A 15,543-nucleotide genomic window follows, 5' to 3' on the forward strand; every position below is an offset into this window, starting at 1 on the left:
ATACATTCCTCGAAATTGTTTTTAGGTCAAGGGGAATGCATATTTATAAGAGTTTTTGGTTAGGAATTGCCAAATTGCCCTCTGGAAATATTCCACTCCCAGTGGCAATATGAGAGTGCCTGTTCCTCCACCGTTTTTCAGTCATGGATGATGTGACCTTTTGAATAAACTATATGGCATTTTGAGAGAGAAAAAATTCTGCTTACTTGAAAAATGCTTTGTACAGTGAGACATAACATAATTACTAGCAGCAATAAAGTTATTGAATATAAATTAATACTTTTTATAGCTTTTAAGGTCAAAAGAATGAGTTTGAATATCTTAATTCATCACAGGAAGATTAGTCAAAAGAAATGGGAGATACTGTATACCTGATACTTTCTTTGACAGCTTTTTAGCTTTTTTAAAACAAGAATTGTGCTAAAACATAATCCTGAAAATGTTTCAAATTCTAAGAGGGCAAACAAAATATTGTCAATGATTATTTTTTTCTGGGGTGTAATGTATTTGAGGCAAATTTGTGTTTAGGAGAATTGCTAAAAATTATTTGAGTACAGTGTTTCCCAGGCATAAAGGGTACCTTCAGGGCCAGCCCCGTGGCTTAGCGGTTAAGTGCGCGTGCTCCACTACTGGCGGCCCGGGTTCGGACCCTGGGCGCACACCGACGCACTGGTTTTCTGGCCATGCTGAGGCTGCGTCCCACATACAGCAACTAGAAGGATGTGCAACTATGACATGCAACTATCTACTGGGGCTTTGGGGAAAAAAAGGAGGAGGATTGGCAGTAGATGTTAGCTCAGAGCCAGTCTTCCTGAGAAAAAAGAGGAGGATTAGCATGGATGTTAGCTCAGGGCTGATCTTCCTCACAAAAAAAAAAAAAGGGTACCTTCATTTTTAAATAATGGAATATGAAGCATAACTTGACTATTTTGAAAGAAAAGGAGGCCTATAATTGTCTTTTGCTTCTGATGAGATATTCTTCCTGGTCTTATCTCTATATGTTGCCAAGCCCTGGAGTGGGAATGTAACCAAAAATTGTAAAAATGTTCTATTAGGGAAAATATTATAAAATCAACTCGATGATATATGTATATTTTTGGTAAGATCAGCCCTGTGCTAGCATCTGTCAATCCTCCTCTTTTTTTTTTTTTTTTTTTTTTTTGCTGAGGAAGACTGGCCCTGGGCTAGTGTCTGTGCCGATCTTCCTCCACTTTATATGGGACGCCGCCACAGCATGGCTTACCAAGCGGTGCGTCGGTGTGCACCCGGGATCCGAACCGGCGAACTCCGGGCCACCACAGTGGAGCACGCACACTTAACTGCTTGCGCCACCCCGCCGGCCCCTTGATGATATTTTTTAAGGTGTAGTTGCTAGAAAAATTGAGGGACGAAAATTTGAGGGAAGAGCTTGTATTTTTTAATCTTTTCTTTGTTGTATAAAGAATATTCTGGAATCTAGATAGTTTTAATAACTTTATCAAAAGTTTAATTTTGGAATTCTAGGCTCTTAGAATAAGAATTGCTCTTAGAAGTCATTTAATTATGCTCTTACATGAAACACATGCATCTGAGGTTCAAGTCTGGTTTACTGCCTTCCAGCCAACAGGTTAATCTAGTGTCAAACACCTTTGATCTATTTATAAGGCAGTGTACCAGGTTTGATAGTAGGGAGGTTTAGGTGAATAAGATAGATACCAAAGCAGAAAACAGTCCTGTGTTATAAATAGGAGTTAAGTAAATTATCATAACTAAATGGTATAGGAGTCCAAGGGGGTGAGGGGTACTTGCTTTAGAATGGAGGGAAGTGTCTCACAGAAGAGGTAGAATTTGAATTTGGCCTTTGAAGAAGAGGCTGGGAGAGAGCTCTCAAGGCAGAGGGAAGGTCTAAGTTTGCAAAGCCGTGGAGTTTAAGACAGTACAGTGTTATGTGTATGGTGTTTTGTTTGCTTTTAGAGGGGATTGTTGGGGGGAGATAGTACAGATGGATTTGTGGTTTGTTTTCACGGATAGGAAGACAAAATTGGAAAGGCAAGAGGAAGTCAGAGGATAGGACTTGAAGTCTTACTGTGTATGTAGTCTTTGACTGACTACCTACCTGTGTGGATGACTATATCCTGTCAGCGCTTAGCTTCCCTCTTGCAAAACTTAGGAGAGCAAGTATCAAAGCACTGTATATGGCTATACAGCACTAGGTTCATTAAGGTATTTTATTTTCTCATTGATGATGCTGGCAACTCTTCTGTCCCAGATCTTAAGGTGGCTTTATAGTTCCCCGTTATATCTTTTGATTTTAAAATAAGATCATATGATGTTGTAAAAGTTTAATTCTCTTATTGCATATATGGGCGACCCATATAGTTGATACAGGGGTGGTGATAAAAATAAACCAAAGTTAACTCTGGTTGAGTAATATATGTCCTGGATTATTTTGATTATGGATTAGAAATCTATAGCTTTAAAAAAGTTATAGACCAATTGTGATTGGTATGTCCATTTATTGCTTTTGTACATTTCCGATAATACACCTTTAAAAATCTCAATCCGTTGTCCTCTTGCTAAATAAGTTGCAGCTTTTCCTCTTCCATCAGTCCTTGTTCTAATCTATAGAAGAAACACAAGATAGTTGGATGTCATTAAAAAACAAATTGCTTATAAATTTTTAAATTTAAAGTAATATATACTCATTGAAAAAATTCAAACACAGTAGAAAGTCATAAAATAATAATTCTCCTTCCCCCAAGTAATCATGCTTTTTTTTCTACCTGTGGGATTATATTTGGGATATCTTCTGCAATTTGCTTTTTCTTAACTTAGTAAATCTTAAACATCTTTTTATTCAGTATATGTAAGTGTAATTCTTTTAAAAGTATTTGTGTGGTATTTCCATTGCACAAATGCTTGGCAATTTATTTAACTCATCCCTTATTGATGGGCATTTAGATTGTTTCCAGGGTTTCAATATTATAAACAGTGCTGCAGAGAACATCCTTGAAACAGTATCCTTGCCTACTTGTGCTAGTGTACTTGTAGGATACATTCTTAAAAATGAAATTGCTGAATCAAAGAGTTTTTGCATTTAAAATTTAGATATTGCTAAATTTCCTTTTAAAAATGTGGTACCAGTTTACACTCCCATCTATGTTGTTTCCCTATACTCTTGCCAATATATGTTACCAATCTTTTTTTAAACTTGCTAATTTGGTGGGTGAAAAACAGTATAGCATATAGCATAAATTCGTTCTCATAAGTTACAAGTGAGGTGGAGAGCTTTTTTTTTTTTTTGTGAGGAAGATTGGCCCTGAGCTAACATCTGCCAATCCTCCTCTTTTTTCTGAGGAAGACTGGCCCTGGGCTAACATCCATGCCCATCTTCCTCCACTTTATATGGGAAGCTGCCACAGCATGGCTTGACAAGTGGTGCCAGTCCTCGCCTTTTTTCTTAAGGAAGAGTGGCCCTGAGCTAACATCCGTGCCCATCTTCCTCTATTTTATATGGGACGCCGCCACAGCATGGCTTACCAAGCGGTGCAGCGGTGCGTGTCCGGGATCCGAACCTGCGAACCTCGGGCTGCCGAAGTGGAGCGCACACACCTAACCACTTGCACCACCGAGCCAGCCTCCTACATATTTTTTCTTTAAAAGCCTTGTTCGTATCCTTTGCCCGTTTTTGTTCCCTATCTGGTGGCTATTATTTTTCTTTAAGAGCTCTTTCTATATTAGGGAAATTAATCCTTTGACTGTCATGCACTGTGAATATTTTTTAACTAGCTAGTTGTCTTTTGACTTTGGTTATGGTGCACCTTGCCATGTTTAGTTTTTATGTAATAAAGTATTCTTTTACTGCTTTTAGATTTCTTGTCATGCTTAGAAATCATCCAAAATTATGAAAAAGGAAAACAGATGAATTTTTTACTTACTTTTATGTTTTTTTGGATTCAAATATTTGATCCATCTGAAATTTATTTTGAATAATAAGTATTAGGGATCTAATTTTATAGTTTTGCAAAATGGCTAGCCAGTTGTTTCAACATTATCTATTAAATCTCCTTTCTGTAGGAATATTTATGTACTCATTTCTAGTTCAGATTCCATTTTCCACAGTAGTGCAGGCATGTGATTAGTTGAGAATTTTGGAAGATTTTTAAGGTCAGTGGAGCTATCTTATCTCTCCTTTTGCTTTTAAGATTGCTAAATGATTGACTCTTTCAAGGAACACTAAACCCAACCATCCTATGGACATAAAGGTGACTTTCACATGACTTATATGTCTGTGGGAGAGCAAGGCGAGGCCAGGATGTAGGTGTTCTAAGGCATGATCAGTGAGAGTTTTTTAGAAAATAATCAGGATTTTAAAATGAGTTTGAACTTGTTTAGGGAATAAAAACCTATGCTATGTCAGAGCCTACGCGTGCATTAGCTAATTCTGTACTTGCCACAGGAGACAAAGAAAATGTTCATTGAAAGAACTGAAACTTGAAAAAATGGTTATTAGTCATCTTTAGGAATTTGGTCACTATACGTAGGCCTTGATAACAGATTTAAATTCAGGCTCGGTTGCTTACTGGCCATGTACTGTGGGTGAGATTTTAATTTCTTTCAGTCTTAGTTTCTCTATTTTTAAAGTAGAAATAATCTCAAGTATCTTGCTTATCTTGATACTGAACCTCTTAATCTCAAGTTCCTGTGCCCTATGCGCAGTAAGCCAATCACTGAGACATGCTTGGAGATGGAGAAAGATTTATTCGAATTGGTCAAAACTAGAAGGCAGGGAGGATAGGTTCTCTCAAATCTGCTTTAATGAAAGCAAAAAGCAGGGGGTCTTTGTAGAGCTAAGGGGCTTGGAGGGAGGAGTTTCAGAGAAACAAAGGGGAAATCCATGTTTCTTTCACTCCAGGTAAGCCCTTGGGCAATCAGTCTTCTGGGCCTCAAGGGTAGCTGGGGGCTAGTTATCTGGTGATCGGAACTTCCTTAAAGCCTTTTTTTTTTTTTTTTTGTGAGAAGGACTAGCCCTGAGCTAACAGCTGATGCCAATCCTCCCCTTTTTTCTTGATGAAGATTGGCCCTGAGCTAACATCCATGCCCATCTTCCTCCACTTTATATGGGACGCCGCCACAGCATGGCTTAACAAGCGGTGCGTCAGTGCGCACCTGGGATCCAAACCTGTGAACCCCCGCTGCCACAGCAGCGGAGCGTGTGCACTTAACCGCTTGCGCCACTGGGTGGCCCCTAAAGGCGTTCTTTTTTGTCTGCAAAAGAAGTTCATAAATCCTTGTGACCCTTGAGTCACCCCCTCAGGTTAAACAAGAAAACAGCAGATTAAGAAGATTAACTTCTTTATGTCTGTGTCTGCATTGGGAACAAGGTTGAAGGGTAACCATGTTCTTATTGAATATTTACAGTAATCCTCAGGCATCTGGCTTCAATCTCACTGGTTTATTTTAAACAATAAATGAGATGATGTATGATAAATACTTAATAAATGTTGAAATTTGCAGCAAGTTTAACAAGGATGAGGATTTAGAAATTTGGAGGCCATAGTGACCCCAGAAAGAGAAGAGTTGCAGAAAGGGGTTGGGAATTAATTGCTAGTGAGAAAGTGAAGATAGGAAGTGTAAATCACTTTTCTAGGACATTTTATATTAAAAAGAAAAGAATAGCATGGTGGAGTCATGAAGAGTAAGAGGTTCGTTGGAAAGGGCAGTTGTTTGTTTTAAAACATTGTTTCCCAAATTTCAGATATTTGTAATTTTGCCATTATCTCTCTACCATATTTATTATGTAATTTAAAAGTGACAAGATTTTATGAAGTCATAGATTTGATGTTCAGTTACATATTTGTTTCTAAAACGTTAAATAAATATGTAACACTTGACAAATAAATGTTTATAAAACCACAGATTTAATTTTGAGTATGACTGATGACCTCTGTATCATAATTTCAGAAAAATCTTTCAAGAATAGCTTGGCTGTGAATGTAAATGTGGAAAATATAAATGGCTCAATGATTTGAGAGCAATTTGAACAGTTTCTCAAAGGAAAAGGGAAGGATCAAGGCAGTAGTTTAAAGGATTAGTCTTGAAATGAGATGGGCTACCCCTTCCTCTGACACAGGAACAATGGAGAAGAGGACTAAAGATAGTGAAAATTAAGAAAGACATTTAAGGAGTTGGTACCCTATGTGATCAACTGAAGGTTGCTTGGTTGGGCCGGGACTTGAAGAAGGTGGAAAATGTTTGGAACTACTTTTGTGAGCACTGTTACAGAAGAAATTCATCGAGAGGCAAAGGGAAAGATTTCGTTTTTTATTGCAGGCCTGGTTAAGACTTGACACCATCAGTTGATAGTGGGCCCATTTTCTTATTTATTTCTGTAGTGCATGGCAATTAGAAATCAGAGAAAGCAGATAGCAGGCAATGTCTGGGGTTGGGATGTGGCCTGGTGGATCCAGGAAATTGGCGGTGACGTTGAGGGAAGGATAGAAATAATGACAGGGTTAGTAACTAGGCTGGGTAGGAAAACTGGTAAAGCAAAAGAACAGTTTCCATGAGAAGAAGAGAAACTGTTTCCCTATGTTTCTCTCTAGAGCAACGAAACTTTTCCTAGAAATTCACCAACAGACTTCTCATGTCTCATCCACCAGAATTAGATTACAAATTATGCTAGCTGTCTTCATTTTGCCTCTACTCTTTTCTGCCCTACTTTGTGCCCTGGGAGGCTGACCTTACGGACTGTATCACTGGTTTCTGGTAGGGTGTGGTCATGGGGCAGGGGTTGGAGGGGCACTGGTAGGAGATCCAAGGGCAGAGAGTAAGGTGAGTGTGTTTATGATTTAGGTTCCCTCTGTCCTAGGTAACCATCACTCCTGTCTCGTAGTTCTCGTCAAGGAGTTCTCTTTGGGTTTCCTTAACCATTTCCCTCCTTTGCCCTTTCAGCTTTCCTGATGTTTGTTACTAGCTCCAGAATTCCACATCATCCTTTGTTGCTTTTCTTTTTTTTTTTTTTTTGTGAGGAAGACCAGCCCTGAGCTAACATCCATGCCAATCCTTCACTTTTTGCTGAGGAAGACTGGCCCTGAACTAATATCCGTGCCGATCTTCCTCCACTTTATGTGGGACGCTGCCATGGCATGGCCTGACAAGTGGTGTATCAGTGTACACCCGGGCTCCGAACCCGGGCCCCCCGCCAGCAGTGGAGCGAGAGCACTTAACCGCTGTGCCACGGGGCCGGCCCCTGTTGCTTTTCTTTTTTTTTTTGTAAGGAGGATCAGCCCTGAGCTAACATCCATGCTAATCCTCCTCTTTTTGCTGAGGAGGACCGGCCCTGAGCTAACATCTATTGCCAATTCTCCTCCTTTTTTTTCCCCCAAAGCCCCAGTAGATAGTTGTATGTCATAGTTGCACATCCTTCTAGTTGCTGTATGTGGGATGTGGCCTCAGCATGGCCGGAGAAGCAGTGCGTCAGTGCGTGCCTGGGATCCAAACCCGGGCTGCCAGTAGTGGAGCGCGTGCACTCAACCGCTAAGCCACAGGGCCGGCCCCCCTGTTGCTTTTCTTAATCTCTGCCCACACCTTTATAAAAAGGCCCTCTTTAAATTCTTATCAGTAAACTAGCTTGAGGGGGTCATTTTTATGCTGCCAATACTTATGCCCATTCTTCTTCTTCTTTTTTTTTTTTTGGTGAGGAGGATCAGCCCTGAGCTAACATCCGTTGCCAGTCCTCCTCTTTTTGCTGGGGAAGATTGGCCCTGGGCTAACATCTGTGCCCATCTTCCTCTACTTTATACGTGGGATGCGTGCATAAGTCTGCCCCGAGGATCTGAACCTGTTAACCCTGGGCCACTGAAGCAGAGCTCATGAACTTAACCACTACGCCACCAGGCTGGTCCTTAGGCCCATTCTTAAATCAGTCTCTGGCGAGGGGAATGAAACACGTGCTCTTGTTGGGGAAGCAACCAACAATGTTCACCATAGTTATGTTAGATTATAAAAAATGATGTGTATGAAATGATGTGTAATGAAAATTTAAAATTTGAAATTACATACATGTCAGATGTACATGCACATTTATTTGTCAGCCAGATTTATGGTAAATTCAGCCATCTAGAACAGGAGTTGGCAAACAGCCACGTTCATTTGCTTGTGTCTCTAGTGCTTTTGGACCATATGCCTAAAATACCCACAAAGCCTAAAATACTGTCTGGCCCGTTACAGAATAAATTTGCTTACTCCTGATTTGGAACTACACTGTTCAGTGTAGTAGCCACCGGAACTGCCCTGTTCAATATGGTCCCATTGAGCATTTGAAATGTGGCTAGTCTAAATTAAGATAACTCTGTAATTGTAAAATACGTATTACATTTTAAAGACTCACTTGCACCTGTTTCTTTTTACTTTTTAATGTGGCTCCTAGAAAATTTAAAAATACATATGTGGTTCACATTATATTTCTGTTGGACAGCACTGATGAGAAAGTAACTGATAACTTTGAAAATAAGCAGATAAAAGCTACCATTAGACAAAAGCCTAATAAGTACAGTATTGTAAAGCAAAGAGAGCTTGGCACCTAGAGGCATTTGACCCAGGTTCAAGTCCCAGCAAACCCCAGTCCTTACAGGGCCGGCCCCGTGGCTTAGCGGTTGAGTGCGCACGCTCTGCTGCTGGTGGCCCGGGTTCAGATCCCGGGGGCGCACCAATGCACCGCTTCTCCAGCCATGCTGGGGCTGCGTCCCACGTGCAGCAACTGGAAGGATGGGCAACTATGACATACAACTATCTGCTGGGGCTTTGGGGAAAAAAAAAACAAAACAAAAACCCGAGTCCTTACATCCTTACAAGTCTCCATGCTATAATCTTTCTTTCTAGTGCCTGTTCACCATGATTTTTCTTTATCATTTGAGATTCAGCTAAAATATTGACTTTTTCTGCAAAACCTCCCTCCACCCGCATGCTCTCACAGCCCTTCTGTGTATTGTAATTATCTATGTTTGCAAATTTCTCCTGAGATCCTAAGTGAAGGGTTTGAAATATATGCCTAGTACCCTGTATATATTGGGTCCTCACTGGGTTTTTATTTAATGAATGAGGATATAATTGAATGAATAAATGAGTTACCAATTTAAAGTGCTTGGTTATTTGTCTCTTCCTTCTGGGTAACATTGGCAGTAAATTTGGCATAGTTGTATAAAAATAGGATTGTTGCAGGAAGAGATTTGGTGAAAAGCCATGAAGAAGCAACCCAGGTGGAAAGGCATAACTCTCTGGAGCTGTTTAGTGTGGGCCCGGTTGCTCTCATTTCAGTTTTATTAAAGGTATCACTACAATAGCACAGTACAATGGATGATCACTTTTATTTGGCATAAAGATTATATACGGTACAGTCTCTGTGTTTTTTTTAAGGTGGTAAAGCATGTAATGATTTTAGAAAGATCTTCATTAAAACTGGTTAAAATAAGATTTTTGATACATCAAGGAGTGAATTTTAAATATTCCAGTCAAGTGTAGTAGACTTTATAAGTGTTAAGTAGTGTACGTGAAGATAAATGTTGCAAGCCTGATGTTTTGGAGATCAGAGGGTTAGGAGAAAACAAAATCTAGAGTAGCTCTCCTTAAGGATTTCTCCTTGGATCTACTAATTAGATATTATCAGTTAATGCTCAGTTATCAGTTATATTAGTGGACCCAGATATTTCAGAAATTGCATAACCCTCAGTCCTGGCTTATCACTATTTCAGGGTCAATGTTTTAGAAATTTAGAAGCCTTGAGTTGACTTACGTGGTCGGATGTCTGTACATAGTTCTTTAAATCATTGCATGTCAGCTTTTAGGGTATTATTCTTTTGGCTTTTTTGACATTTAGTTTTTAAATTTTTGGGTAGCAAGAAAGTAAAAAAATTTTCTTTTGAATATTGTATAAAGTTAATTTTAAGGTGAAGGAAAATGAATTGATTTTTAATATATTTTTCTTCCACTTACATAACTTTAGTGTCATTTTGAGTGGGGGCTTCAGAGGCTGTAGTCTATGTGTGAGGAAAAACACTCTTTACCTGTTTCCCAGTCCCTGACTTGTCAAAGCCAGTGTGTAATGGTGGTTATGTTATTTGTGGATAGACAGATTCCTTTTGGAAGTGATGCACAAGTAGTAAGAATTAATCTTTTGCAATGTTTTCTTCCCCATCCCCCCATGGTAATTGAATTAGTTGAAGAGAAGAAGCTTCTGTATTCATTTATTTATGAAATAATAGCTTATTTATGAAACTATGGTCTGATCATAGATAGTAGAGAATTAAATAAAAAAATGTATTCTTACAATTTATAGAAAAATCAAATATTTGTCTTACCCTCATATTTCTCACCTCATCAGTTACCAATTTGTGAATATCTTCAAAATGTATCCTCTCCTATCCATTCTCATTGCTATTGTGGTTTATGACAACATCATTTCTTGTCTGGATTTATTGCATTTCTCTATTATATGGTCCTTCTCATCCTCTCCTGCCAGAGATTGGGCTTTCCAATATCAGATCAGTTATTTTCCTGCTTAAAGTTCTTAGTTTCCTCAGAGCCCTTGTTATGATACACAGGCTCTTCATGATATGACCTCTAGCCTCCTTCCCAGTCATAAATGCAATCACTATCAACAATTGAAGATATTATTCCACTCTCTGCTGGCTTCTGTTGTTGGTGTTGATAAGTCAGGCACCCAGCCTAATTGCAGTTCTCTTGTAGATGATACTTTCTTTCTGGGTTCTTTTAAGAGGTTTTTTTTTTTTTTTTTTTTTTTTTAAATCTCTGTATTACACAGTTTCACTATGATAAATCTAATATCTAAGCCTAGATTTTTATTTACCCTGCTTAGGATTCTATGACCTTACTTTGAGGATTGGCATCTTTCAACAATTCTGGAAAGTTCTCAGCCATTATCACTTCAAATTTTGTCCCTCCGTATAGAGCTCTCATTAGATACATTTTGGACCTTCTCATTCTCCATGCCTTTTTTCCAAGTGAAGTATTGTGAAAAGACATAAATAGTCTAAATGTCCAATAGAGGATTAAATAAATTATATCTCAGGCATAAAAACAGAATAATAGGCCAATAAAAATGATGTAGCAGGATACGAAGTGACATGGAAAGATGTTCATGAGATATTAAGTGAAAAAAGGTTACAAACAGTATGCATAGAGTCTATTTTTAATATGTATATTTATAGTATGTATATTTGCTAAAGTAAAAGGACAAATGGTATTTACCAGAATATTAATGTTAGTTACTTGAACACCATAGGATAACGGGTGAACCTTTTTTGGGGGAGGGGATTTGGGTTTTTAATTTCCTGTAATGAAGATTACTTTTAGAATAAGGGGAAGAGAGAGAGTTATTAAATTTAAATTAGCCCAAATATGCCCCCAGAGTTCATTCTGGCAAAGTAAATATTTCTGGGAAATTACGTATCTTATAAATTTGAGTGCCCTCTTTTAGGCATAATATACAATAGCATAATATACAATAGCAATTGTTATACTGAAATAAAAATACTCAAGTAAATTATTACCATGAAGAATAGATGAGAAAATATAAATACTCATTAAACAGTACTACTAAAATGATAAAAAGTTACATTATCATAGTTTTTTGCAAAGACAAAGCAAATTAGAAGTTGTAGTCTTTTGCATTGCATGTTTCAGCACTCATTCTGTTCTCTTTCATTTATCTGTGCAGAAGGTCTGTACACATGATGTCTGATATTTGTTGGTTCCCATGGTATAGTAGACGTTTCAATTGAAAAGGTAAAATAAGGATATTTACTATTAGATTATAAAATTCCTTTTCCGTAAGAAGATACTATGGTATTGGAAGATACACTTTGAAAAAAATATAGAAATTAAAGAGGTACTATTTCAATATCACTAAGTCTGTGTTATACTTAAGTGAATTCTGATAAAATTCCATAACTCAAAAGACAAATCTAACCTTAACAAGAAGTTCCAGTAACTAAGACTATTTTGGCAAGCAAAATGAGCAGTGTAAGCCACTGTTAATGGGCACCAAGTTTAGGAGGGTGGATATTAACTTTTGCATTAACACTTACTTTTCTTTTTGGTAAAGAAGATTCACTCTGAGCTAACATCTGTTGCCAATCTTCCTCTTTTTTTGCTTGAGGAAGATTAGCCCTGAGCTAACATCTGTGCCAGTCTTTCTCTATTTTGTCTGTGGGTGGCTGGACGAGTGGTGTAGGTTCGCACCTGGGATCCAAACCCATGAACCTGGGCCGCCAAAGTGGAGTGTGCCAGACCCAACCACTACGCCACAGGGCTGGCCCTGACACTTACTTTTTTAATTATATTAAAAATGTTGCTTTAAGCTATGAATGTTTTGCCAAAGAAAAACTTTAAAAATTTTTAATAAATACAGCAAGAGCTAAAATCTAGCTAGGTTATTATGTAAGATACTATGTATGAAGACAAACTCATTTATGAATACAGGCAAATTGCATTCAAAATGAACTCTACCCATAATTTATTAAAAGGCCAGACTTAATTACTCCAGCTGCTTGCTTAAATTATAATAGTACCATGATTCAGTATGAAAATAAGAAATTGTCTACAAATCTGTGACAGTAGTAAATCACAAAATACAATGTATATGGAAGTCATACAGAGCAACAAATTCTCATAAAAACATTTTAATACCTTTAAAATCTAATTTTTCTTTAAAATCATGAAAAAAGATTCTCAAGTCAGATTAATAATTGCTTAACTAATACCTCAATTAATCAAATTAAATAAGCTACATTATTGTGACTTAATATATAAAAAGGAATCTTTCAGAACAAGAAAGTTAGAACACGATGAATTTTAGAATATTTTCATCATTCCCTACTCTCCCCACCCCCCCAAAAAAACCTTGTACCCGTTAGCAGTCATTTCTGATTCCCCCCACTCCTATCCGCATCCCCAGGCAACTACCACTCTTCTGTCTCTCTCTCTTGAGTTGTCTATTCTGGACATTTCATGTGAGTGGAATCATGGAATATATAGTCTTTTGTGACTGACTTCTTTCACTTAGCATGATATTTTCGGGTTTCATCCATGTTATAGCATGTATCAATGTTTCTCTCCTGTTATTGCTGGATAATATTCCGTTATACGAATAGACCACATTCTTTTAGTCTGTTTATCAGTTGATGGATATTTGAATTGTTTTCACTTTCTGTTATTATGAATAATACTGCTATAAGCATTCATGTACAAGTTTTTGGGTGGGCATGGTTTCATTTCTCTTGTGTATATTCCTAGGAGTGGAATTTCTGGGTCTCTGTATAGTAGTTCTGTGTGTAGCCTTTTGAGGAACTTCCAGTCTGTTTTTTAAACCATTGCATCACTTTACATTCCTACCAGCGATGTCAAGAGAGTCTTAATTTCTCCACGTTCTGACCAACACTTTCCCCCCACTTAAACTCTGTTTTAGTCGTACCAAGCGGGTACCACTCTTAAAAACATTATTGTTACAAGTGTTTGTAAACATTTCTCTAATTGCATTACAGAAGAGCTATCATATCCAGTCCCTGAAATAACACTCTTCTCCAAGTTTCCTGCATGTACACTGCCCCCCCCCCCTTATTGAGATATAACTGACATATAACATTGTGTAAGTTTCAGGTACACAGTGGCCAGCACTGGTTATGTGTTTTTGATTCTAGCCATCATAGTGGGTGTGAGGTGATGTTTCACTGTGGTTTTGATTTGCATTTCCCTCATGGTCAGTGATGTTGAACATCTTTGTATGTGGTATTGGCCATTTGTATATCTTTTTTGGAGAAATGTCTGTTCAGATACTTTGCCTATGTTTAAAATGGATTATTTGTCTTTTTGTTATTGAGTTGTATGAGTTCTTTATATATTCTGGATACAAGCTCCTGATGAGATTTGCAAATGTTTTTTCCCATTCTGTGAGTTTGTCTTTTTACTTTCTCGGTGGTGTCCTTTTCAGCAAAAAAGTTTTTAAAAAATTTTGATGAAGTCCAGTTTATCTGATTTTTCTGTGGTTGCTTGTGCATTTTAGTAGTCACAGTTGCAGGATCCATTCAGAGAATCGAATTTTCCATACTGTTAGCATTGGATGTTACAGCATCATATGATTAATATAGTTATAATTATTGTGTGTACATATAGGAGTTTTGGTTTTTTCTACTTAGCATTTTTATGTATAAATTTCCTTTTATTTATGTTGCCCATGCTTCATTTTTAAGAGCTGTGTCATGTTTTGTGGTTGTACCATAGTTTACATAGCCATCCTTTTTTGCTTGTTTGTTTTTCAACTTCCTGATTTAAATAGTGCTGGTAGGTGGCTATATCCATCAACTTAAAAGTTACATTTTTTCTTTCCTTAGGTCAGATTGACATAAAACACTTGATAGCAAAGAAGATACAGTTGACAGCAGAGGCAGAGGTACGTAACTCCCTCTTTCAGAAACAAAAATGTAGAGTTTTAGGGTAGTTTGGTTCAGTAAAATTTTTAATGCTAAATTTCTTAAAGAATTATTTATAACTTTCATATCGGTTGACATTATGCTGCTGTGGAAGAGGAAAATAAGGTCTGCCACCTTGTCACCCTACATAAGAACCAGATTACCTTTTTCTCTCCTATCCCATCTCTCACCCTCGTTTTCTGGCTTTTACTAGCAAAACTTGGTTTTGGTGAACCATGATACAGCTGAATGTCTGTATGAATGTGTAAGTGCTTTATGAAAGTATCTATCATGGTTCATAGTAAAGACTAGATCTCCAATAAAAGTTGAATCTGAATCTAGAAGTAGATGCCCTGTTAGGGATGTAGAAGAAATATCAACTCAGAAACAACAACATGGAGTCATTTCAGGAGGGGCAAACAGTTCTACAAGTCAGAATGCAGCACTGCCCTCAGGAAATTCTGGAGGACAAAGAACAAGGTTTTTTATTATAATTTAATACTGTGTCTGAATGTAAGTTGATTTCAAATTCAAGGCAGCCTCGGGGCCGGCCCTGTGGCTTAGGGGTTAGGTGCGCACGCTCCGCTGCTGGCAGCCCGGGTCCGGATCCCAGGCGTGCACCAACACACCGCTTGTCCGGCCATGCTGAGGCGGTGTCCCACATACAACAGCTAGAAAGGATGTGCAACTATGACATACAACTATGTACTGGGGCCTTGGGGAGAAAAAAGGAATAAAAAAAAAAAAATTGTAAATCCAAGGCAGCCTCCCTTTTTCCCAATGAGAAAAATCACTTCCAAAATTTATTGGCCAGACATCCAGTGATGTAGATGAAATAGCCTTGCTTTTGTTTATTAATTTAGTTACCTGTGCATGCATGCATACATGCATTTATATCAAATAATTTAAATTTCACTATTTTTATAATCATATTTCATGAAACAGTAAATACAAAATTATTTACATTTGCTTTGATATTAGTGTCTTTGTGATTATCACAGCTATTTTTTTTTTTTTTTAATTTTTTGTTTATTGAAGTAACATTGGTTTATAACATTGTAGAGCTAGTTTTTCAGTA

The 15,543-nt window shown here is 37.7% G+C and overlaps 1 protein-coding gene across 2 annotated transcripts in view; it reads left to right on the forward strand.

Moving 5' to 3' along the window:
• The window catches only part of SOAT1 (sterol O-acyltransferase 1), a 76,229-nt gene that overhangs the window by 23,438 nt on the left and 37,248 nt on the right, over nucleotides 1-15,543 (forward strand). For both annotated transcript variants that reach the window (XM_004424984.3, XM_087438481.1), the window contains one exon: nucleotides 14,388-14,446. In XM_004424984.3, coding sequence (XP_004425041.1) covers nucleotides 14,388-14,446 — 59 coding nt within the window. The remainder of the gene's footprint in view (nucleotides 1-14,387; nucleotides 14,447-15,543) is intronic.

This window comes from Ceratotherium simum, chromosome 2 (genome assembly GCF_057802395.1).
Source record: "Ceratotherium simum simum isolate JZ-2026a chromosome 2, ASM5780239v1, whole genome shotgun sequence".
Taxonomy (NCBI): domain Eukaryota; kingdom Metazoa; phylum Chordata; class Mammalia; order Perissodactyla; family Rhinocerotidae; genus Ceratotherium; species Ceratotherium simum.